General features: G+C 52.3%; 1 protein-coding gene across 1 annotated transcript in view; it reads left to right on the top strand.

The window, feature by feature from the left end:
* NTNG2 (netrin G2) overlaps positions 1-23106 on the top strand; it is a 45962-nt gene that overhangs the window by 4183 nt on the left and 18673 nt on the right. The window contains exon 2 of the mRNA XM_058818353.1: positions 15054-15697. Within this exon, the coding sequence (XP_058674336.1) occupies positions 15054-15697 (644 nt within the window). The remainder of the gene's footprint in view (positions 1-15053; positions 15698-23106) is intronic.

Below are 23106 nucleotides of genomic sequence, written 5' to 3'. Positions count from 1 at the left end.
GCAAGCAAACACCAAAGCCCAGCTCCTTGCAGCTCAAGGGGTTTCCAAATTATTCCAGCAGAAATAAAGAGAGGTGTCCCTAACAGACAGTCATTATGGGATGGTTTTGCTGCTCCTTGACATCCCAGTGAGAGCACAGGGAACCCACCTTGTGCAGGAATGGGAGTTTTTCCTCCCCGCAGAAGTGTCAAGACAGTATTTCTTGTTCTGACAACACTCTTTGATGCAGGGCCGAGCTCTCAGCCCATATTGATGGGTCAGGGGTATTTTTATTTGGCGTCAGCATTGTTTCATCAGCTAATAGAGCTTGTTGACTTTGGCACGGGCACATGAAAGGAAAAGGCTTTATTTATTCATTACACATGCAGCCAAATTGGATGTTTAGTTTAATTCTTAGCTAAACTTTTCTGAATGACATGTGGTTATGAGGCTTGTACTAAAGGACCATTTCTCCTGTGGATTGGGTGCTAAAATTGGAAAAAGCAGACAAACCTTTGGGATAAGAAATCCTTTTCCTTGCATTTTTAGCTCATATCATACAATCCTACCCATCTATATCTTTGTACACCTGTTTAGGTGCAAACAAGGGATTGTGGGTTTAGGGATGATTAAAAGCCAAAAGTTTTGAAAATAAGAAGGGAAAAGCCACAGATTTTAAAGTAAGAATGGAAGAATAATTGCTTCAGCAATGCTATTCCAAAAGCATTTCTAAAGCTGCAGCAAGTTCTGATGGTTAAAGGATGGATTCATCCCTTCTGGTACCCTGAGCAGAGACCCACAGCCCTTTCCCAGCCCACCAGAGTTCTGCCTTGTTTTGAGTAGAACCAGGGGGCAAAGCATGAGGTATTCTCAGTCTTTTGGCTGCCCTAGGGTTCAAGGACATCCTTTGGGCTAAGCAGAGCCTGTATACAAGTCCAATGGAAAATCCTTTCCAAGAAAAGCGGATATTCTCCCTCCTCCTTGAATAAATCAGCACTACCCACTGCTGGTGGCAAGCCCATCCTTGGTTGTAGCAGAGGGAGCTGGAACTCCCCTTTGCCCTTTATTGTGGAACCTGTATGGCCCTGAGGATGATCATTTTGCCTTTGTGACAGAATTCAGCAGGACAAGAAATTCACTCTGTGCTGTCAGATCACCTGTACACCCCTGGCAGGGCTGTAGGGAAGGAAAGAAGTGACTTTCCTTTCCCAGCTGCAAAGTGCTAACAGCCCCTCCAATCCCTTAAATTAACACCTGGAAAATGCTCCCCTTTCCTTTAAGGAAAGCCTGGAAAAGAACTTGCTGCCATTTCCACCCTGAGGGAGGTCTCCCAATCCACCCCTTGCACCCATTGTGGCGCTGCTTTTGAGTGTGGGAGAAAGAGCTGGAGCCTTTTGGTTCTGTTCCCACCCTTAATCACTCCCCAGCACCAGGGTTGCTGCAGAGGACACTGTTTGAAGTCAGGATCAGTGGCTCCTTGCCCTTGGGGCCAGACCCTTGGGTTGTACATTATTAGCTGCTCAGCAAATTACACACTGCTCTTCTCCTGCCACTGAGGCTACTTCAGAGTGCAGCAGGATCTGGGTGTTTTAAAAGGAAAGGCTTCACAGAAAAATGAAAGAATACAATTCAGCTTCAAATTAGACAGTGCTGAGCAAACTGGATTTTCCCTCAACAGCCTGTAACAACTTCCTTAAATGCCCAGTTCGGGATTCATCTTGTTGTAAAGTGGGATGCTACTCCCCTAACAAGGATCATCTCCAACTGCTGATGGAAAAGACACAGTGATAAAAATGAAGCTGTCAAGTAAATTTAATTGGTACAGTGAGCAAGAAAGTTTTCCCCTACCTTGAAGTATTCAGGAAGAATAAACTACTTTTAAGAAAAGCTTTGCTCTTCAAAGGGAACAGTGTCCAGATGGGAAAAAGAGAAGAGAATGGACTGAAGACTTGCTGGCAAGTGTGGCCAGAGCTGGGAGAGCAGTTCTTACAGCAGCCCTTATACAGCAGCTCCAGCTACCACAGCTTTCCATAGGCAACTTTTGAAGGCAAAGATATTCAGAGAAATCATTCCTATTTATTTATTTTAAAATCTGCATCATATTCTATAGCATAGATATGATTTTCAATACACTTTAAAAGGATTTCTCCCTACAGAAAATCCTGCCTGAGTGGGAAGAGGTGCTATCCTACCACGCTGTGGTTTCCCCAAGTGAAAGTCCAGTTCTAAGTTTCAGATCTTAGTTTCAGATCCCAATCCACCCTTTTACCATCAGCCCTTTGAGATGTGGAGCTTTGGCTGACCCAGTTACTCAGGCAGTTCCACACAGAGCACAGGTTTCTGCGTTGGAAAACCCCAAAGAGGCTTTTTCCTCCTCAAACCACACAGCACTGCTGGGTGACCATTCTGGAGATGTTTTGGGAGAAGCTACTGCCTGCAAAGCCCTGGCAAACAGGGATTTGGACTTCCAGCCTTCACCCCAGGTAGATGAGCCATCCCCTGCAGCCTCAGACATGTCCCATGAGGTTCCCACTTGTTCCCCCTCTTCCAGGCAGGGCCAGAGGGGACAATTGCAGCCCTGACCCTGTTCCTGCCCTGCCCCGTGTGGCACCAGTGCCTCTGCACATCTGCCCAGTGCCACCCGCAGCCAGGCTTAGGGAACCTCTGCCTCTTGGCTCAGGGGTGGATTTCTGCATTGCTCAGCTGTCCCACAGGGGGCTGCTGGCCCAGGAGCTCAGTGCTGCAGAGACACCAGGCTGGGTCTCATCCCCAGCCATGCAGGAGCCTCTCAGGAGCAGCTTTCCCTCTGCTCCCCTCCGTGGAGCAGCTCCAGCACGGTGCCACCACTCCAGCCAAGGTTCTGCACACCCCAGAGCGGTGGGGTCACTGCTGTCCTGTTCTGGGCTCCACAGGGATGCTGCCACCACCGTGTCCAGTCCTGCCTTGGCACTGCCACGTCCCAAAGGCAGAATCAGCACAGATTCAACTGGTTTCTACTCCAGCCAAAGGGTTTGTAACTCCCCATCTGCTGGCTGAGTCAGCTGCTCCAGCTCTGTAGTGCTGCCAGTCAGGAGGTTTGGGGAGCCCTGCCTGAGGAGAGGATCACTGTCGGGGTCTCAGGGACAGCCAGGACATGTTTTGGGCTGACACAACTCAATCCAAACCCCTGACAGGCACCTGCTGAATTGTTCCCCTGACACAGAGCACAAAGCAGCCAAATGCTTTTCCCACAGCAGCGAAGGCAGAGCTCTTGATGCAGCAGACAGACACAGGAGCCCTGCTCAGAGGCTGGCATGGGTACAGGGGTACCCATCACCCAGCCGTGCCCCCTCCACACAGGCTCTGGGCAACATCTGCACCTCCATTTGAGAAGCACAGCAGAGCCTTCAATCCCTCCCCTTTCCCACCCCCGGGCTCTGCATCCTGCCCTCCCCCATTCAAACTATCAGGGCCTCTCTTACAGAATAAATTATTAATAGCGGCGTAGCGAGCCTCTCTGCAAAGGCTGCATGTATTGAGCTTACAAGGCGCACAAGCTTTTAGAGAGCAGGACACTTTTCCTACTTCCTAAGCAATTTCTTAGTCCTGAATCAATAATGCACTCGCAGCCCTGCACACAGGTCGCTGCTGCTGTGCTCCTGCTGCTAGGGGCTGCGGACACAAATACATCTCTGTGGCAAGATGCAAGGGCTCCATAATCTGGCAGGGAAGGGATGGGGTGGAATCCAAACAGCTTAATTTGTAAACAAGCTTCAGGGAAGTGCCCTGGGAAGAGCAAAGCTTGCAAGTCCCCAGTACAGAAAGTCTGAGTTTGGAGACAAGCTAAAAAGCAGTCAATGGGATTAATCTGCTGGTTTTTGAACGCGTGCCCATGGCTGCCAGCTGAGGGGTGTCTGGTTCATCTGATCCCAGGCTCTAGGTCACCCCACAGTGCCCAAGGGGGAGGCTGAGGGGTGCGGCCTGGCAGGGAGGTGGGGGTGGAGGTGAGCCCAGGGCGGCAGGAGGGATGGGGTTAGAGCAGCTCACCGGGGGATTAGCACTTCACAAAGAAAGAGCTGCTCAAAAACGATTCCACGGGAGGCCGGGCTGCTGCGGGTGATGTGTGTGTACACCCAGCACAGATGAGATTATCTGCTTAGGAGTGGAATTTTCCGGGCAGGGTTAACCCTTGTGCCGCCCCCAAACCAGCTGCAGATGCCTCTCAGGACAGGGTGCAGGGTAGGGCATCCAGAACAGCAGCAGAGCTGCCCCCAAGCCATCCCTGGGCTTTGGAAATGGAGGTGCTGCTTCCAGGGGCCCTTCTTGGAGAGGTCACCCCTGGGCTGGGCTGGGTTCAGGTTGGAGGCTGAAATTCCTCCTGTAACCAGATTTTCTGTTTCTGGCTCAGCCGGAGTGGGCGTGAGGGGATTTGTGTTGGTGCAGGAGCCGCGGTGCCAGGGTGGACAGGTGACTTGGGTCAGCCCTTGTGTGGGACAAGCTGCATCTCCCTCTGGACCCTCCCTTTGTGGAGAGGATGCTTCCTGCCTGGATGTTGACGTTGTGTCATTTACAGTGCAAAAACCAGTTCAGACCCTTTTCATGAGGTGCTGCCAGAGCACAGGGAGAGTTTCAGACACAGCGTGGGATGAGAGCAGAGATTTCCTTGAGCCTCACATCAAGGCTGGGTGAGGGAGCCTCTACTTTGCCCTGCTGCAGGTGCCTGGGGGCGTTCAATCATCAGAAAGGTGAAGCCCACAATGCCTTGTGAAGCCCAGAAATCCCTCCCTGCCTCAATTTTCCCATCTGGTGACAGGACACTGCCCTGCCACCAGCCCACCCTGTCTGGCACAGCGATGTCTCCCCAGGGCTGGTGGAGAGAAGGGCACAGTGCTGAGCCTGGATGAAATACGAACGAGATGCTTCTGGAATTCAGAGCAGGCTGGAGGGGGAAGGGGAAGAGCAGCCACGAGTAGGGCTTGAATCTCTTCTCTGGCGGAGAGACGGGCCCAAGGGAGCCCGAGAGCCTTGAGCGAGCGGCGCTGCTCGGTGAATGAGTGTCTGCTTCAGGCCAAAGGGAAGAGGCAGAACAGCAAAATGTCTCGCTGAGTGCGTCCTGGTGTCTCACCCAGAGCCAGCAGGGCTGGTTCTGCTGACTCACGCTCTCCCAAAGCCCCACCAGGCAAAGCCTGTCCTAACGCCCCGGCCAGGGTGACCTTGTGCTCGGACAGCCTCGGATCCGGCAGGAAGGGGAAGGAAGTGGAGCAGCAATCAATCCCCCAAACCACGTTCGGGGAGGAGATGGAGGGTGTGACATTCGGCTGAGCCAGAATTAGCAGCAGATCTGTGGAGGGACCCCATTTCCACCCTATTAATAATTCATCCCAGCTCTGCCTTTACCTGCTCATAAACAGCAAACAGCTTGTTAGCGAGGACGCTTTTCTCCCCTTTTGCTGTCTCTGCCTTAATAAGAGCCCCTTGCAGATGGCTGGGGGAGGGAGGGGGCAGGGGAAGGACACATGGGTGAGCAAAACACCCCACCAGCCCTCCCTGAGCTTCAGATCCCATCCCATCCCATCCCATCCCATCCCATCCCTTCCCCTGCTGAGGTGAAGCTGCAAAATAACCCCTCACCAATGCCCAGGTGCCTTCCCAGAACCTTCCAACCCACATGGGCCACCTCAAAATGCCCCTTTGGAGGGGCACTGGGGAGAGGAGAGTGAAGCCTGGAGGATGTGCTTTGCTGGAGCATTCCCAGGTGGTTCTTGGGCTGCAGCTGCTCAGGCAGCCCATGGGAAAACTGCCTCGTCAACCTTATGAGACAGCTCTTGTCTTATCCAAAATAGAAAGCTTGACCAAAGAGGTATTTTAAAAACAATGAGAAAAGCAGAAAACCTAACATCTTGAAGAAAGACTCCCCAGAGTCCCCACAGTCCAATGCTGGGGCCCCACTAGGGACCTCTCGCTGCACACTGACAGGCATCCCAAAGCTGTTCCTGAGATGTTCTCCAGGTTCAAGTCACAGCATCCCAAAGCTGTTCCTGAGATATTCTCCAGGTTCAAGTCACAGCTGTGCACTGGGGAGAGCCCACAGCCCATTTGGGGGACAGGGGAATCAGTGCTAAAAGAGTGGACCTGGCCAGGCAGATCCCATTTCCCTCAGAGGAGGGCACAGACCTTCACTTGAGCTCACAGAGAAGGGGATTTGTGGGGTTCTTTGGCATAAAAAGGGCCTTGTGTTTCTCCTGCTCCCTCTCCATGCTTCCAGCCCTCTCTGCAGTGAGTTATGCCACTTGCCAGCTGTTGGAAATAATCTCTGTAAATTAATTACGGTTGTTTCACCCCTCTGATCCCTCCCAGCCCATGAATAGAGTGAAAATTAATTGTCAGAGAGTATTTCCAGCTCTCATAGAGTCCCACCCTGGCCACTGGCAGGTTACGGTTTATGCCCTAAAGCATGAGATTTAATTACTCACAAATGTTATTTTTGATCATAAAATCACCTTGTCTTGTCATAAATCCAGATAGAGCACTTGAACCCTCAGATCAGGAGCAGCAAGAGTGAAAACACCCTGAGATGTCGTTAGGATGAGCCTGTGTTTTCTCCTGGGTAAATGCAATTCTGTTTGGGAAGCAGCATCACGTCCTGGAGTGATTATTGGAAGAAAAGCCAAGGAAGTCTCCCAAAACACACATCACTCAGGGTGGCCCTTGTCAGAAATTTGTGTTGCAGAAAATAGGTTGAGCTCTGTGTCACTGGGGAGGTTAAGGGTGGTTGACACTGGAGCTGGCTCAGGCACCTTCCCTGCTCAGGGGGTGATTTCCCTGTGCTGACCCACACCAGAGCAGGAGAATGCAGATCCCTGTGGAGCCCTGGCAGCAAGGAAAGCCAGGGCAGGGCATGGAAGGGAAGTGAAGCCCCACAGCTCAATCTCAGCATGAGCTGGGGACACTCAGCCGAGTGCAAATCAGGAAAGGAAATGTTGGGAAGGTCATCTCAGCTCCACCCCACAGCCTGTGGAGCCAGTGCATCCAACGTGGTGCTGGGCAGGGGAAGGGACAGGGGAAAATAAACCTTTGGGATGAATGTGTTCCAGAACATCCACAGGAGAGGCAGGGATGGAGTGGGCTGGTTGTGGTCCCCTCTGCAGCTTGGGGACCCCCATGTCCCATGGCCACCAGCCCTGCCTGTGACAGACAGGGGACAGGAGGCTGCAGGACACCTGCAGTGACACTGCTCCACAGCGAGGACATTAGCAGGGCAGGAGGGATCAGGTGCACATGGAGATTTTGCTGATCCCTTTGTTTTTTGCAGGATTTGGAGGAAATTTGATACCAGTTTCAGGACTCAGTTGCAGCACGAGGAAACGCGGGGACTTTGTGAACCTCATCTGCTGCCCTTTGAGCAGAAATTCAAAGGCAGAGTTGTGGGTGTCCTGAGGGAAGGAGAAGGGCCTTGGGTGTCCTGAGGGAAGCAGGAGAACCTTGGGTGTCCTGAGGGAAGCAGAAAGGCCTTGGGTGTCCTGAGGGAAGCAGAAGGGCCTTGAGTGTCCTGAGGGAAGCAGAAAGGCCTTGGGTGTCCCAAAGGAAGCAGAAGGGCCTTGGGGGTTCCAAGTTAAGCAGAAAGACCTTGGGGGTCCTGAGGGAAAGAGAAGGACCTTGAGTGTCCTGAGGGAAGCAGAAAAGCCTTGGGTGTCCCAAAGGAAGCAGAAGGGCCTTGGGGGTTCCAAGTTAAGCAGAAAGACCTTGGGGGTCCTGAGGGAAGCAGAAGGGCCTTGGGTGTCCCAATGGAAGCAGAAGAACCTTGGGTGTCCCAGGTTAAGCAGAAGGGCCTTGGGTGTCCCAAGGGAAGCAGAAGGGCCTTGGGTGTCCCAGGTTAAGCAGAAGGACCTTGAGTGTCCTGAGGGAAGCAGAAGGGCCTTGGGTGTCCCAAGTTAAGCAGAAAGACCTTGGGTGTCCTGAGGGAAGCAGAAGGGCCTTGGGTGTCCCCAGAGAAGCAGAAAGGCCTTGGGTGTCCCAAAGGAAGCAGAAGGGCCTTGGGGGTTCCAAGTTAAGCAGAAAGACCTTGGGGGTCCTGAGGGAAGCAGAAGGGCCTTGGGTGTCCCAATGGAAGCAGAAAGACCTTGGGTGTCCTGAGGGAAAGAGAAGGACCTTGAGTGTCCTGAGGGAAGCAGAAGGGCCTTGGGTGTCCCAAGGGAAGCAGAAAGGCCTTGGCTGTCCCAAGAGAAGCAGAAGAACCTTGGGATGCTCCTGAGAGCTCCTTAAGCATCACAGCTGGATGGGGTGGGGGCTACAGAGGGAATTGTCCCCTCCTGGGTGGAGGTGGAGGTTCACACCAAGGTTTCCTTGGTCACAAGCAGTCCCAGGAAGGAGGGAAGGAGGTTCCTGTGCTGTCACCCGCTTTTCCTGGCTCTGCAGACTCTTTGGGGTTCTATCAAACAGCCCCCAGTCCCAATTAGTGCCAGATCTTGCAGGAGAGCCTGGAGACACTCAAGGTCTGAGAGGTGTCTGGGTTTGAGAGCCAGTTCTTAGAGGGAAAAAAACCACTCCAGAAGAAAGTACCCAAGAGAAACCCACCCAACAGCACTGATCTTTGTGCTGAAGAAACGCTTTTAACTTTTTCCGCTTTAATAAAAATCTTCCTACAATGCACCAAGGATTTCCAATCCCCCTATCCCAACTAAAAAAACACACAGTTTTGTTTTCCAAAATTCATCCAAGTTGATGAGACCTTGTCATTACTCTTATTAGGAGACTGTAATTAAAAACAAGTAGTCCCAGGGTGCTCTAGGTTTTGGCAGAGGCCTTGGCTTAAACACAATTCCATCAAGCAGAAGAGATCCCCAAAAGCAGAGGAAGTCCAGGACTGTTCTCAAGACACCATTAAACAAATCACACCAGGTATGAGCTGTGCTTGAGCATCCTTGGCTGAGCAGAACAAACTCTCACATAATCTAATAGTTTTTCCTTGCTCAAATCTTGTTGGGTATTTTCCTCTTTAATATTATTATTATTATTATTGTTGTTGTTGTTATTGTTATTCACTGTGCAGCTAGTGGTTGCAATTGCTTTCCAGCTTCCCTTTGGCGTGGAGATCTAAAAGCTGCAGTCTTATTTCTGTGCAGCTTTCACCATTCACAACAGATGTCTAGTTTGTTTAAAATATTCAACAGCCTAATGATTAATCAAGAAATTGCACCTACAAAAATATATCATTTTCTGCTATGGAGCTTAAAAATTGTATTATCTGCTAGGAAAAAAACAAAACAAAACAAAAAAAAAAAACAAAAAAAAAGGAACTTTTGCTCTCATTAAGAGTCCTAAAAACCATCTGGGCTTTGTAAACTGAGGCCTTTTGTTGTGGCTGGTTTCCCCCCTTCCCAGCAAGGTGGGAGCAGCTTCTCTGCAGCATCCTGGATTCCTGTCATCCTGCTTTGTCAGACCAATATCTTGTTTCTTAAGAAATCCTCCTCAAGGAGCAAGTCTCTGCTGTCACCTTCAGAAAATCTCTTTTGCAGCATTTCTGCCCAGAACCGACTCCAGGCACCAAGAGGAGGCAAAACCCAGGGGCTGGGTCAGGAGGGACCAGGGCTGGGACACAATTCCAGTTGAAGGACTGGGCTCATGGGACCCTCTGAGTGCACTTGGAGCAGGGCAACCCCCAGTGTGCCCCCAGGCTGGGGATGAAGCACTGAAAGCAGCCCTACAAGGAGGATTCAGAGCCCCAGGATCTGGAGAGGGTCTACAGGAAAGATGGGGAGAGCTCTTTATTATGAATTGTAGTGTTAGGGCAAGGGAGAATGGCTTTAAGCTAAAAGAGAGCAGATTCAGATTAGCTGCAGGGAAGAAAACTTTTGTAAAGAGTGGGATAAAATAGTGGCATGGTAAAACCACAAAGGTGATGGATGTCTCATCTGTGGAAACATCCAAGGTCAGGCTGGAGGGGGCTTTTAGCAGCCTGACCTAGCAGATGTCCTTGCCCATGGCAGGGGGTTGGACCAGATGACCTTTAAAGGTCCCTTCCAACCCAAACCACTCTATGATTTGGCTCACAGAGGCACAACCTCACCATGATGCCATTTTTTAGGACACTGTGTCCTCAACGAGGCTCTCACTCTTTGTCCCCTGGAGATTTGCCCTTTTGGACTGAGCTGGGGCTAAGCAAGGCTGCAAAAACCCCAAAAGGTGCCCAACCAGAAGAGCTGGAGAGGCTGAAATCTGCAATGTTTAGTTGCTGTGAGGACACTCACGACTGATTTAATAGTGTGAGACTCAAAGTGAACTGGTTTATTTTAAGCTCACTGAGACCAAGTTTGCCTGGCTAATGCATCCTGACTTTTAGATTGAAGACTTAAATATCTCAAGACTTTGGACAGATTCTTTGGAGGACACAGAGCTTGGAGGAGGAAACCAGATTCAAAAATAATACCTGGAATTGTTTCAATAGTGCTATATCTGATCTTACCAGGACCAGGGGAGCAGCCAAAATGTGGCCATCTGTTTCCGCTCCCCCCTGCCCTCCTGGCTGACTCCAAACCACCCCCCAAGCAGAAAAGGCATCAAGCATCCCACAGAGGAAGGACAACTCAATAAACCTAACCCCAAAAAGGAACACTTCATTTTAGCAGAGGAAGCTGTAGTGGTGTGACTCACTCGGTGGCTTTTGAGGCTCTCCCCCACCTTGTCACTTGCAGGTTATTTTTGTGTTTGCTCTGTTACAACCAGGCACCTCTTGAACTATTTGCCCCCTCCCCAGAGCATCAGGGTGGTTCAGGAGATCTTTGGAGGTGCTGCCTCCCAGGTTGGGATACACAGGAGCCAGCAGGGATTGTTGTGCACCTCCATTCCCTGGGATGAGCATATGGCAGTGTTTTCACTCCTCTGCTCCCTGCTACTGACCTGCCAGGACCCTCCCAGGGCCTGCCCTGTTCCTCCAGACAGAACATGGGGAGGGGGATCATGCTTGATCAGAGTCAGCTGCTCCCCTCACTGCTCCTGGGAAATCTGTCCCACCTCCCATCCCGGCCAGCCTTTTGTCTGAGTAATGTTCCCTTAAGTGTGGTTTCATCACAGAGCCCTTTGTTTGTTCAATTTGGCCACTCCAAAGAAAGATTTGGGAGACAGGAGCATCATCCACAGCCCTGGAGGTGGCCACTGTGGGCACAGCTCAAGGGGCAAAATCTCGGTGAGATTCATCTCACAGCAGCTCAAGGGGCAAATACTCAGTGAGATTCATCTCCCACCAGCTCAAGAGGCAAATACTCAGTGAGATTCATCTCCCACCAGCTCAAGGGCTGTGCCTGCTGCACACAAGGACAGGAAGGCTCATGGCAAGAGCTCTCTTGCCAGGACAGCTCTGAGACACAAACTCTGCTCAGACAGAGCAGTAGGGCAGGTTTGTCAGGGAGTTTTCTGCTGCCATCCCAAGCCAACCCTCCACCTGCTGTACCCTCCTTCACACAAGTGACAGAAATGGACCTCTGGGATGGTCTTTTCAGGGCTGTCACATTAAGCCATCTGTATGGCCACATTGACAGGAGGACCATACTGCCACACAATATGTTGCCTCAGCACAGGAAACACACTCAGAGCCCCCAGCACTTCAGCTGAGGGGGATTTTTGTGCCTTTTCCCTCAGCCACCGCTGTAGAGCTGAGCTGAGAGGCAGCTCCATCCCCCAGCAGGAAGCTGTGTCTCATTAGCAGAGGTAAACAATTCCTCTGAACGTGACGAGTCAGGAGAGCATATTAAATATGTCAATATCTCAGGGTTTTTTAATCCCTACTCCAGAACAGCTTGCTGTGGCAGGAGAGAGCCCCCCAGCGTGGCTCAGAGCCCCAGCACAGCCCAGCTGGCATCTCCCTCTCTTTGAGGGGTTTGTGGGGTGCCCTCGCTTCTTAACCTCACCCACCCAAGCAAGCCTGAGCACTCCATTGATTTCCCTTGTTCAGTTATCACAGCTGCAAACAAACAAACAAAATAAATAAATAAATACATAAATAAGTAAATAATCCAACTATTTGATTTTAAAACACCAACCCAAGCACCCTTTTGTGAGTAACCTCCCTGCTGTAGGGTGGGCACTCAGCAGCTCCAGTCCCAGCCCTTCTTTCCAGCTCACACAGAGGTGACAACAGCCACACATGGCCCAAGCTGAGGCTGTGACAGGAGGAACAAACCCCAGCACAGCTTTTGCAGCTTCACTGCCACGCAGGAGTGTGTCAGAGCGAGATTGGGCTGAAAACACTTTTTTTGACCTATTTTCTCGTGGTGCCTGGCAGCCTCACAAACACAACGTGTGCTGTGTTTACAGGAGTCCCCTGTGTCCCCAGGGCTGCCTCCCCTGCACAGGAGCCTGGCTCTCACCTACACATCAGCCACTCACTGCTCTGTTTTCCCCCCGTGCTGACAGAGCAGCCTCCTGCCTTATTTACACTGTGCTGCTCACATGCTGCTGCAGACACAGAATTGCTCGTGTCCTCAGGAGTTTCTCAGGGCTCCTGGGTGCTGTGGCCTCCAGTGACTTTGCAAACAGTTGCTTGCCTTCAGTGCACATCTCTGAGCTCTGAGGAGGCACCAAAGGCCCATTTTACATACATGGAGTGGAGAAGCTCCTAGTAATTTCCAAGACTTTTGGTTGCCTGGCAGGAGGTGGCAAAGCCCAGATTTTCCAGAGCACTTTGTGTTACTCAGAAGTACCCACGTTCAAAGCACAGCCCCACTTTGAGAGCATCCTCTTGTACCAGCCAGATCCCCTCCTGTGCTGTGCCTGGCTGTGCCCAGGGCACCCTAAAAGCACTCACAGCACTCAGACTCCAGCAGTTCCCTGGGTCAAAGCCAGCCACGGACACAGGAGCAGCCTCATCCCACACCTGCAGCAACCAGACACACCCAGCCTGCTCTGATCCAGCCTGCAGTCAGTCACTTTTTGGAGCCTCCAGGTATCAGTATCAGCTCCTCACACCCTGGCACTGCAGGAAATCCCCAGGCCAGGCAGGAACACGCTGATCCCCCACACAGCACAGAGCACCCACAAACCAAAGCACAGCACCCAGCTCGGCCTTACCTTGAAAGCTGCTGTGCTCAGGAGAGCCAGACCTCACCTCCAGCAGGCTCCTCACCTCCAGCCAGCAGCTCTGAGCAGCCCCAGCTGCTTTATCACCTCCTCCTCCTCCTCTGCCAGGTGCCTCTGCCTTCCTGAGCAGGGTCCCAGAGCAGCAGAGCCCGCTGTCATACCAATCCCTCTCCCTCCCCAGTCCTTTGGATTTTGATTCTGAGAGGGAGGCAAAGTGACAGCAAAGAGATGCTTCATATGCAAAAACACGGATTTGCAGCATGTTGCAGAGTTTTTTGTGGTCTGTACCCAGCAGAACACAGCCCTACACAATCCCCAAGGCAGGGGTGAGCCACGTGCTCACTCCTGGGGGCCAGAGGCTGCAGGGCAGTGATGCTGGGCTTTGGCAAACATATGTGTGAGCAATAAATGCATTGGCACAGCTGCCCACCCCCAAAACTTCATCATGACCTTGACACTGTGTCCTAGTGCAGCTCAGGGTGTGGGCATGTGGAGGTTAAAGAGATCTTTTGTCCCTGCAAAACACACCAGCCTGGCTGTGTGGGCAAAATGGGATGGCTCACTGCTCAATGGAATTTCTCACTGCTCAGGCCTGGAGGCAGTGGACATTGTCACCTGGGTGGCATGAGCCATCCTTCCCACCCCATTCCCTCTGGGCAGGAGCACAAATCTCTGCTCTCTCTGCTGCTGCTCAGTTCTGTCCCAGCTTGGAGCTGGAGAAATTGGGTTTCCCTCCTCTAGCTGTGCTCAGAGGCACTGGGGGGATGGTGCCAGCATCAGGAGCCGTGAGAGGCAGGGTGTGCCTGGGGGATTGCAGCCACTCAGCTCCTCCAAGGCTGCAGGGATGAGCACAGCTTTCCTAGGCTTGTAAATCAGCCAAGCTTAACCCAGGTTTCTCAGAGACCATCTCAGGGAAGGAGCTTTCTATGAAAATTGCCCCGTGCCAAATTGAAAAGCCCTTTCCCAAAGGGCCTTTCAGAGGAAACAACTCAGCCGTTCTTAGAGCTGAGGCAAAGCCACATCTTTCTGCCTTAAATTCGCTCTCAGAACCAGCATCCTCCAGAGCCCTGGCACCCTCCAGCCCAGCCCAGCAGTTAAGGCTTGACCCAGCAGCCCAACCAGGGCCCATGTGCCCACACTGCCCCCACACTGTGCCCAAGCTTTGCTTTCCTCTCAGGTGACCTGTTGCGCTGTGATGTCATGGTATGCCCCAGATACCCCAGGTTTCTCCCTGAAGATTCCTTGCCCAGGTGTGTCAGTCATCCCTCCTTTCCACACCCTGAGCCCTGCTGCGTGCTGTCTGTCAGTCCTGGCATTCCAGAAGGGCGTCGAGTGATTGGCAGGATTCAAAAGATTCCTTACACCCCTGGAGGGCATTGGGCCATCCAGGTGTCCTTTGTCCCTTAAGACTTCCTCTCCCATACCTGGTTGGTGGCTCTCTACCCCTTTCCTCCCCCTCTCCCTGGGTAAAAGGGCGAGCAAACCACATGGTTTGTGACTTCTGTTGGAGCTGGTGCTGCATTCAGAGCCCTGTGGGCCAGAATAAAGCTCTGGTCTCAAACCCTCCATCACAATTTACTCCTTTTCTTCACCATCGCCTTAAAGCTTCTCCAGCAGAGGGAAACCCAAGGAGCAGCCCCTGTTATGGTGGGAAGCTCCATCCCAGCACCACCAGAGCCCCTGCATGCCTGGACTTGTCTCCACATGCCCAGCTGCAGCACCCAGCCAGCCAAAGGTGTCTCTGGGGTGGAACACCACACACCCAGCCAGCCAAAAGTGTCTCTGGGGTGAAACACCACACACCCAGCCAGCCAAAAGTGTCTCTGGGGTGAAACACCACACATCCAGCCAACCAAGGGTGTCTGTGGGGTGAAACACCATACATCCAGCTAGCCAAAACTGTCTGTGGGGTGAAACACCACAGTGCCACTATTTGGTCAAGCAGCAAGGGCCAGACAAGCTCAGGCACGTTCCATATACAATATTGGTAACTATTCCAACAATGACCATTGCTGTCATTCCAGGAGAACCCGTACCTGTGCAGCGACGAGTGCGACGCCTCCAACCCCGACCTGGCTCACCCGCCCAAGCTGATGTTCGACAGCGAGGACGAGGGCCTGGCCACCTACTGGCAGAGCGTGACCTGGCGCCGGTACCCGGAGCCCCTGCTGGCCAACATCACCCTGTCCTGGAACAAGAGCATCGAGCTCACCGACGACATCGTCATCACCTTCGAGTACGGGCGCCCCACCATCATGATGCTGGAGAAGTCTCTGGACAACGGGAGGACTTGGCACCCGTACCAGTATTATGCAGACGACTGCATGGAGGCCTTCAGCATGCCAGCAAGGAGGGTCCGGGACCTCTCCACCACCAGTGCCAACAGGGTCCTCTGCACCGAGGAGTATTCCCGCTGGGCGGGCTCCAAGAAGGAGAAGACCGTCCGCTTTGAGGTGCGGGATCGCTTCGCCATCTTCGCCGGCCCCGACCTCAAGAACATGGACAACCTGTACACGCGGCTGGAGAGCGCCAAAGGGCTCAAGGACTTCTTCACCGTCACCGACCTGCGCATGAGGCTGCTGAGACCCGCCCTGGGGGGCACCTACGTGCAGAGGGAGAACCTGTACAAGTATTTCTACGCCGTCTCCAACATCGAAGTCACCGGCAGGTAACGGATGCTGGGTTTCTTTGGGCGTGGATCCTTGCTGGAAAACTGAGCCATCAGCGTTTCTGCTGACCCAGAGATATCCATTTCTCCCTCTAACACCCCTTCCCCCCGGGCAGGGCAGCAGATGTGTCCTTGCAGGGAACAGCAGGGGCACCTCCAAGGCTGTGTCCTCCTGCAGCTGTCCTCCTGAAGCTCCCTGGGATGTGCCTTGGATGGACTCTCAGGGTCTGAGCTCCCTCCAATCCCCTGTCCCAGCTGTGCAAACACAGCCAGCCTTTGCCCAGATGCCTCAGGGGTGATGCTGGTGGATATGGGGTGTGGAATGAGGCTCACCCCACTAAACTCCAGCTCCCTGCCAGTACAAGTAGGGTGGGTCATGCCCAGTCAGTCCTGCACACCCTGACCAGCCCCAGCCCTGGCAGATGAAGTTTGGGGTAAGGGTAAACCCCCTGACACATCTGGGGCAGAGGAAGCAGGAGGGGCTTTGTTTCTCCTGGGCTTTGTTTTTCATTTCTCTATACGATGCCATATGTTACATTATGACATCAACCGAAAAAGCAAAGTAAGGTGGAAAAGTGCCGAGATGGCTGATTTCCCATCCAGCTTGTGAGAGACTTACAGGAGAGAGGGGAAAATCTCCCCATCACCCACCCCATGCTAACAAGCATCACCACAGCGACAGAGGAGCCATTTGTATCAGTTCCAAACGGTTTGCTTCTGAGACTTGCAAGTAGAAATGTTTGCAGGTGCCACCGAGGCTGGCTTTGAACAGGCTCCAAGGGGAAGGAAGCTGCAGGGAGGGATGGGAGAGCCCTTTCCACCCGCCAGGGCAGGCAGGAGGCAGCAGTGAGGGTCTTTGTCACGGCGTGGTGCCTGTCTGGGATGAGCAGCTGTGGCTCTCAGCTGGGCTGGGGGCATTTTGGGGTACCCACCATGGGGATTGCTCAGGGAGAGCCCTGGGGGGCTCAGGCATGTGGGCAGAGGAGTAAGAGAGCACCTCCACATGTGTCTGGTCAATTAGGGCTCGAGTTTCATGTCAGTATTTGTGCAATGAGCTTTGGCTTCCAAGAACAGCACAGATAACCAAGGACTTGCTACTGCTCCCCCAGCAGCCTGGGGATGCTTGATGCTTCAAAGAGTTAAAATACCCTTGGTGTCCCCTGAACACCTTCCCCGTCTGAGCCATTTACCTTTCCTCCTATCTTGGGCAGGAATTTGTTGGCTCAGTACTTTGGCCTTGAGGCCGTGCTGGTGGGATTCTCTCCAAACCAGCACCTTGCTCTCAGTTGTCCTCCTCCCCTCTCCCCAGCCCCCCGTCAGCTTTTTAATACCAAATTCAATACCATTTAATAGTGACAGGGCTTGGTTCAAGACAGAAAATCCCTAAAAATTCTGTGCAAAGAGACAGCTAGGGAAGGGGAGGAAAAACCCTTTCAAACGCACCCAGGGCTGGAGCAGCCGCAACCTCTACAAAATTCCACATCCACCCCGAGGGCAGCCGGGGGCGGGCACGGCCGGGCTGCCGGCGCCCCGTGCAAGCTGCAGTGCTGCTTTTCAGCCGCGTCCAAGGCGAGCCGGGCCGGGGTTTGTTGGCCGGTGCCCGGCGGGCGCTCCCGGCGCTGGCGCGGTGCCGCCCTGGCCGCCTGCCCGCGGCTGCTGCAGCGGCTCCGGCTCCGCTCCCCAAAACCCGCCCGGCCGCAGCCTCCCGGCACACCCCGAGCTAATCCTGCAGGGCCGCCGCGAGGAGAGGGCTTTGCCTTGGCTGCGAGCTGGGAAAATGCTGAAATCTGCTTTTGTCAGCCCGAACTCCCCAGTTCTGAGCTACAGTAAGATGCTGCTTGCGCTGCTTCAGCTTGCTGGGCTGGTTCCCAAGGGAGAGAGACACTCATCCTGGACGGAGAAGAGGTCAGTTCTGTCCTCTGCTGACTTTTCCATCCCCTATGGGCACAGGTGAGCAGCTGAGGAGCTGTGGATAAGTGGTGTATAAGATGGAGAAGCTCCCTGTGAATTAACTCTGCTCCTGTGATTATTCCAGTCCCAGCAAGCAGGTTTTTGCACTGAAAAGCAATCTAATTCCAGCTGTAAGCAAAGCCAGTTACAGTGCAGGGACTAAAACCAAATTAAATCTAGTGTATGGCTCAACAAGGGATGGGTTATTGAGGGGAAGAGAGGAGAAATCAATGTGAACCTGATAGGAGCACTGTGCAGGGAAGGGGGGAGGCAGGGTGGGCAGGGATGGGGATGGACACACACTGCCTCTTCCAGGACATGGTGGAGGAACAGCAGCAAAGTGCCTAGAAAAAACTGGGGTGGTGTTAGGGATGCACTACAGGGGGCATGGAAACAAGAGGGAAGATGACTGTGAAGAAATAAAGAGTCACACAGCCAGAAAATTCCACCTGGAGAGCAGAGTGAGCAGCTCCAGGGGCTGAAGGAGCTGTGCCTGGCCACAGTGTGGGGCACTGTGTTCCCTCTGTGCGTGGCATTGGGATTTTGGCAGTGCCCTCAGGATGATGAGGCACTTGGCAGCTCATTTCCAGCCGGAGTTCATGGTCAAGGGAAGAGAAAACACTTTGCCCTCAGAGCAGACCACGAGCCCAGGTGGTTTCCTGTGCTGCTGCCTTACCTGGTGGGTTCAGAGCTTTCTGTGATCCCCTCAGTCCATGTGCTCCTGGCCCCCATCCTTCATGCCTCAGCCTCACACTAAGGAAAACCCCTCACCACCATCTCCCAGAGCTTTTGGGAAAAGCAGAAAGAGAGCAAAGGACATGGGGACAAGGGGAAAGAGTTTTTCTGCCTTTCCTTGTCCTGTAGGCCAGAGGATCTGGTGAATCCTGGGAGTCACTGCTTCATTCCTGGCATGGGGACAGTGGCCTGCTCCCCGGGGTCTCCTCTGCATCTCCTCAGCCAGGTCCATCTCTCTGTTCATGGCTGACAGTTTATTTTTGCTCTCTTTCTTCTCGGTATCTTTTTCTTTTCTTATTTTCCCCCCTCCCTTTCTTCTCCCATCCTGTCCCTATTGATCTGCAGAGTAACTGGAGATGCAGAAGAGTCAGGACAGGAATAGACACAAGCAAGCCCTTGCTCTGTGTGCTGTGTGTGTGCCAGGCAGGCTGGGCAAGGGAAGTGGAAGGACTTTTCCCCACAGATCTCTCTATTCACGGCTCAATTTTCTCCTCGGTGCAGCAGCGAGCTCAGGCACGGGTGAATGAGCTTTCCCTGGCTGCCAGGGCTGTGGTGAGAGCCACTGCTTGTGCTTCCATGGCACTCTGGGGTCTCTCTGGAGTAATTTCCTCCCCTTCAGAACGTCAGTCAGCGCCGTGCTCAGCAGGGCACGCTCCATCACAGAGACATTAATAAGCTGTAATTGAAGTTAATGTGCCATGGCCAGGACATGTGGATCCAGTTAGGAGAAATCAGATTGAGCAGAAGTGAATCAATTTTAGGCTGGTTATTAGGATTTCTTCCCTCTGTCCTGCCCTGCCCCAGTGCGTGCACTGTCTGTCTGCCTGTCCATCCTGCTGGTGATGAGCAGTCCCTGGAGGAAGTCAGGAGGAGGAGGAGGAGCTCCATGGAATAGAGCCCCCTCTCAGGCTGTGCTCAGGCCAAAGAGGCACCAGCAAGATGAGGTTTCTAGTTTTGAAGTGGTATTTCCTTTCCTCACTTCACCAATTGTTCTTCTTAGGCTTTCCTTACACCAAAAAATTGAAGGGAAAAGGCCTTTTGTGTTCCCTGGCTTCTTTCCCTGGTGTGTTCTCAGTGCAGTCTCATGCATGGATGCTCTCCAGGAGGATTTTCTCTCCACATGACTTGGAGAGTTGGTGCTGGTGGAGCAGAACAGCTTTGGCCAGGCTGTTATCCTGGTGCCACAGCCAGGATCAGGCACTCCAGACCTGCAGGACCAAGGCCACCCCCAAAAGCACCTCCTGCAATGACAGGAGCTGGAAATGGTCAGTGGTACCCACATGCAGGGGATGCATTTTTCTGCATTTGTGGTGAGTTTTGAGATGTGATTGATGCCTCATTGCTGCTAAAGATGAATGAATTCCTGGTCACTGCCTCCCTCTCTCAATGAAGGAGCTCAGTGCACTCCCCCTGTGGCTGTGGCTCAGCTCAAACCAGGGGTGCCAGCACAAACCACATCCTGGCTGCCCCTGAGCTGCTTTGCCCTGGCTGGGCATCCCTTCTTCTGGCTCTGTTGTGGGAGACCTTCCAGATGATCTTGACTTCTCCAGCAAAGCTGTCTTTAAATTGGAGAAAAGGTTTGGTCTGTGGAAGAGTCTCTTGCTGAGGGTTTCAGATTTTGTGTGGTGGCTGGTGAACATCTCTCCCTGAGGAGCAGGGTGGGACCTGCCCCAAAGGAGAACAGGCAGGACCTGGGGTGAATGATCTGTGAGAGCATTTTTGGGGCACCACTCCCAAATTAGCCACAGGCTCACCCAAACACCCCCCAAGAACAAGCCCAAACGCCCCTGCAGCCCTCAGCCCACACTTGGCAGCTTTGGGATGACCACAAAACCATGACAAGCACTGCCTGTGCCCGTCCCTGCTCCTTTCCCTGCAGCTCCTGGCAGACAGAACTGGGGTCCCAGGAGGCAGCAGCAGCATCTTCGTGTCAAGGACAGCCAGGTCTGTGCCAGCAGTGTTCCTGGGCCTGTCCTCTCCTCCATGCTGGGCAGCCCCAGAGCTGGATGGCTGAGCTTCCCTGGCATTCCTCCAGGCTGGAATTAGCTTGAGTTCCAGCAAAACCTTGCTCTTGGTCATATAGTTAAATTAAGTTAATGTGCAGCAACTGTTTGCTGGAGTCCTGCAAAGCTTTCGACTCCCACTGCAGCGAGGTGGGGAGGAAACTGTGAGTGGGAGGGAGAGAGGGAGAAACCCAGAGAGCTCCTCCCTCCCCCAGACACTGCTGACACTTTGTCGATAGCCAGAGACTGATGCCCAAGGTCCTATTACCTGCTCCTGGCTCTGCTTTGTGAAGGGTTTTATTCCCCCTCCGATTTTGTTGCCGAGCTGTGTCCGGCCCTGAGCGGATAATAGAATTTCATCGATAGACTGAGAAGGTGATGTATGTTAAAGCACTTAATATAAAGAGACTTCTACAGGAGCCCAAATTCAATTTGGCCAATGAACTCAATTGCAAGCATTATTGCATTCCAGGAGAAAAACCAAGAGCATTTATACACATTACTCTGCAAATATTTATGTTCACATATCCATGTGATGTCCTCTTCACCCTTCCTCCCTTCAGCTGGCCGACCCCCTAATGGGGAACTTTGGTTTTGTGTTTGCTTTTTAAGGCAGCTCTGAATATAAATAATGTTCCACCAGTCAGCAGGATCTTGACAGCTGGTGAGTGTCAACTTATTTAAAATAAATAGCCTCTCGGATGGGAACAGCCAGCCAGCGTGCTCTCCACTTTGGCATCTTTTAAATTGTCTCATCTTTGTAACCCAAACCTCAAATCATTTCGGAGGGCAGTGAGGAGGGTTTCTTACTGCTGGGAGGACTCACCCGTCCCTACCACACAACCAAAAGTAAACACCCACAAGGAAAACAACCTGCTCACAACCCTCTGACCTAACTCAGGGTTTTTTCAATTCTTTGGCTCTGTACAAAGTAGTGAAAGCCAAAAGCTTCTCAGCCTGGTTCAAGCTGAAAAAACCAATATGTTAAAATAGCTTTTCCTCTCCTTCAGCCCTGGACCACAGGCTCAGGGAAGCTCCCAGCCCTGCTCCTGGGACGAGCCACCATTGCCATCTTCATCCCTTGAGCCCTGCTCCAGGACTGGCAACAGCAAACCCCTGCCAGAGTGATCTCCCAGCAAGGCAAATCCTGATATAACTGCTCTCCACAAAGGGACTGTGCTTCTTCCATGGCCCAGCCATTAGAAGCTATTTTTACCTGCTTCCACACGCACAGATGGGCCAGAAACAATCCAAGCTCAGCACCCGTTATGCTTTGCCCAAAAGATTTGCTCCCAGCTTTTGCTGAGCTGCCAAAAGAGTTGAAAAGAGCAGGTAGAGGTGGGTAAGTGATGGCTGGGCTTGCTGTGAGCAGCGCTGGGGATGACAATAGAGAGATGGTGAAGAGTTATTCATGTTTCCCCGAGAGCCCAGATCAGTTGAAACATCCTTTTCCTTGGGGACAGCGGGGAAAGAGCTCCCTTCAAACACATCGTCCCGTGAGACTCATTAAAGTCTCATCAATTACAGTGAGAGCAAACAATTCAGGGGAAAGCAGCTCTGAGAAGCCTTCCTCCGGCCCGCAGTCATTAGCGCCTCTCCGAGCAGAAAGGGAGCAGGGGGGCAAAGCCAAGCCCAGGGCAGGGAAAAGCAGGGGTGTGATGGTTTGGAACCCTGCAGGATGGGACCTGCGGTGTCCAGAGCATCCCTGTGGCCTGCAGAGCATCCCGATGGAGAGGAGCGTGCAGGGGAGATGGTGACCTTCTGCTGCTCCATGTCTGGGGTTTTTGAGGAGCTCAGGGCAGTCAGTGCTGTCCCACGGGAGCTGGGCAAGAGGCACAAGGAGATGGAGCAGCTCTCTAGGTCCTCACCCAGCAGTTCCATCAGCAGTGTCACTGCATCAGGTCTAAGGGGGTGCCAGCACCCCAATGTCACGGGCATGTTCTCTGAAAAATCCTTTCCTTGGGATTTTTTCACCTGAGAAGCTAAAAATGTAAACCAAAATGTAAACAATAGTTATCTGCTGCTATAAAATGCAACAATTTTTTATTAACTCATGTTGTTTCTAATTAATGGCCAATCACAGTCAGCTGGCTCAGACTCTCTGTCTGAGCCACAAGACTTTATCATTCTTTTTTTTTCTATTCTTAGCCAGCCTTCTGATGAAATCCTTTTTTCTATTCTTTTAGTATAGTTTTAATATAATATATATCTTAAAATAATAAATCAAGCCTTCTAAAACACAAAGTCAGATCCTCATATTTTCCCTCATCCTCAGACCCCTGTAAACACAAAGCTGCCCCATCCCTGCAGGAAGGCAGAGGGATGAGGAGATGCTCTTTGCCTTTCTCTGCCTCATTTCCCTGCTCTGCAAGTGGGGCTGAGGACAGAAAAGGGGTTTTGAAACAAGTAAGAATCCTTGGAAGGAAAACAAAGGGCTGGGATGGCTTTTTAAAATTACTTCAAAAGTCATTATTAATGAAAGCTCAGGAAAAGGGGCTGTTTTCTCACTCCCAGCACAGAGGGAGGTTTGCTGCAGGTTTGCTGCACTCACCTCCTTCCTATGTGTGGGCATCTCCTTCCCTCACACGTGGGCTTGGCACCAGACACCTCTCCAGCAGCTCACTGCTGTGACCTCCAGGATGCTGACATGGAGAATTGCAGAAAAGTGTTCTTTATGGCTGAAAAAAACAAAAAAGAAAAAAAAAGAAAAAAAAAAAAAAG

This window comes from Ammospiza caudacuta, chromosome 21 (genome assembly GCF_027887145.1).
Source record: "Ammospiza caudacuta isolate bAmmCau1 chromosome 21, bAmmCau1.pri, whole genome shotgun sequence".
Taxonomy (NCBI): Eukaryota; Metazoa; Chordata; class Aves; order Passeriformes; family Passerellidae; genus Ammospiza; species Ammospiza caudacuta.
This window is presented reverse-complemented; position numbering and strand designations above follow the sequence as displayed.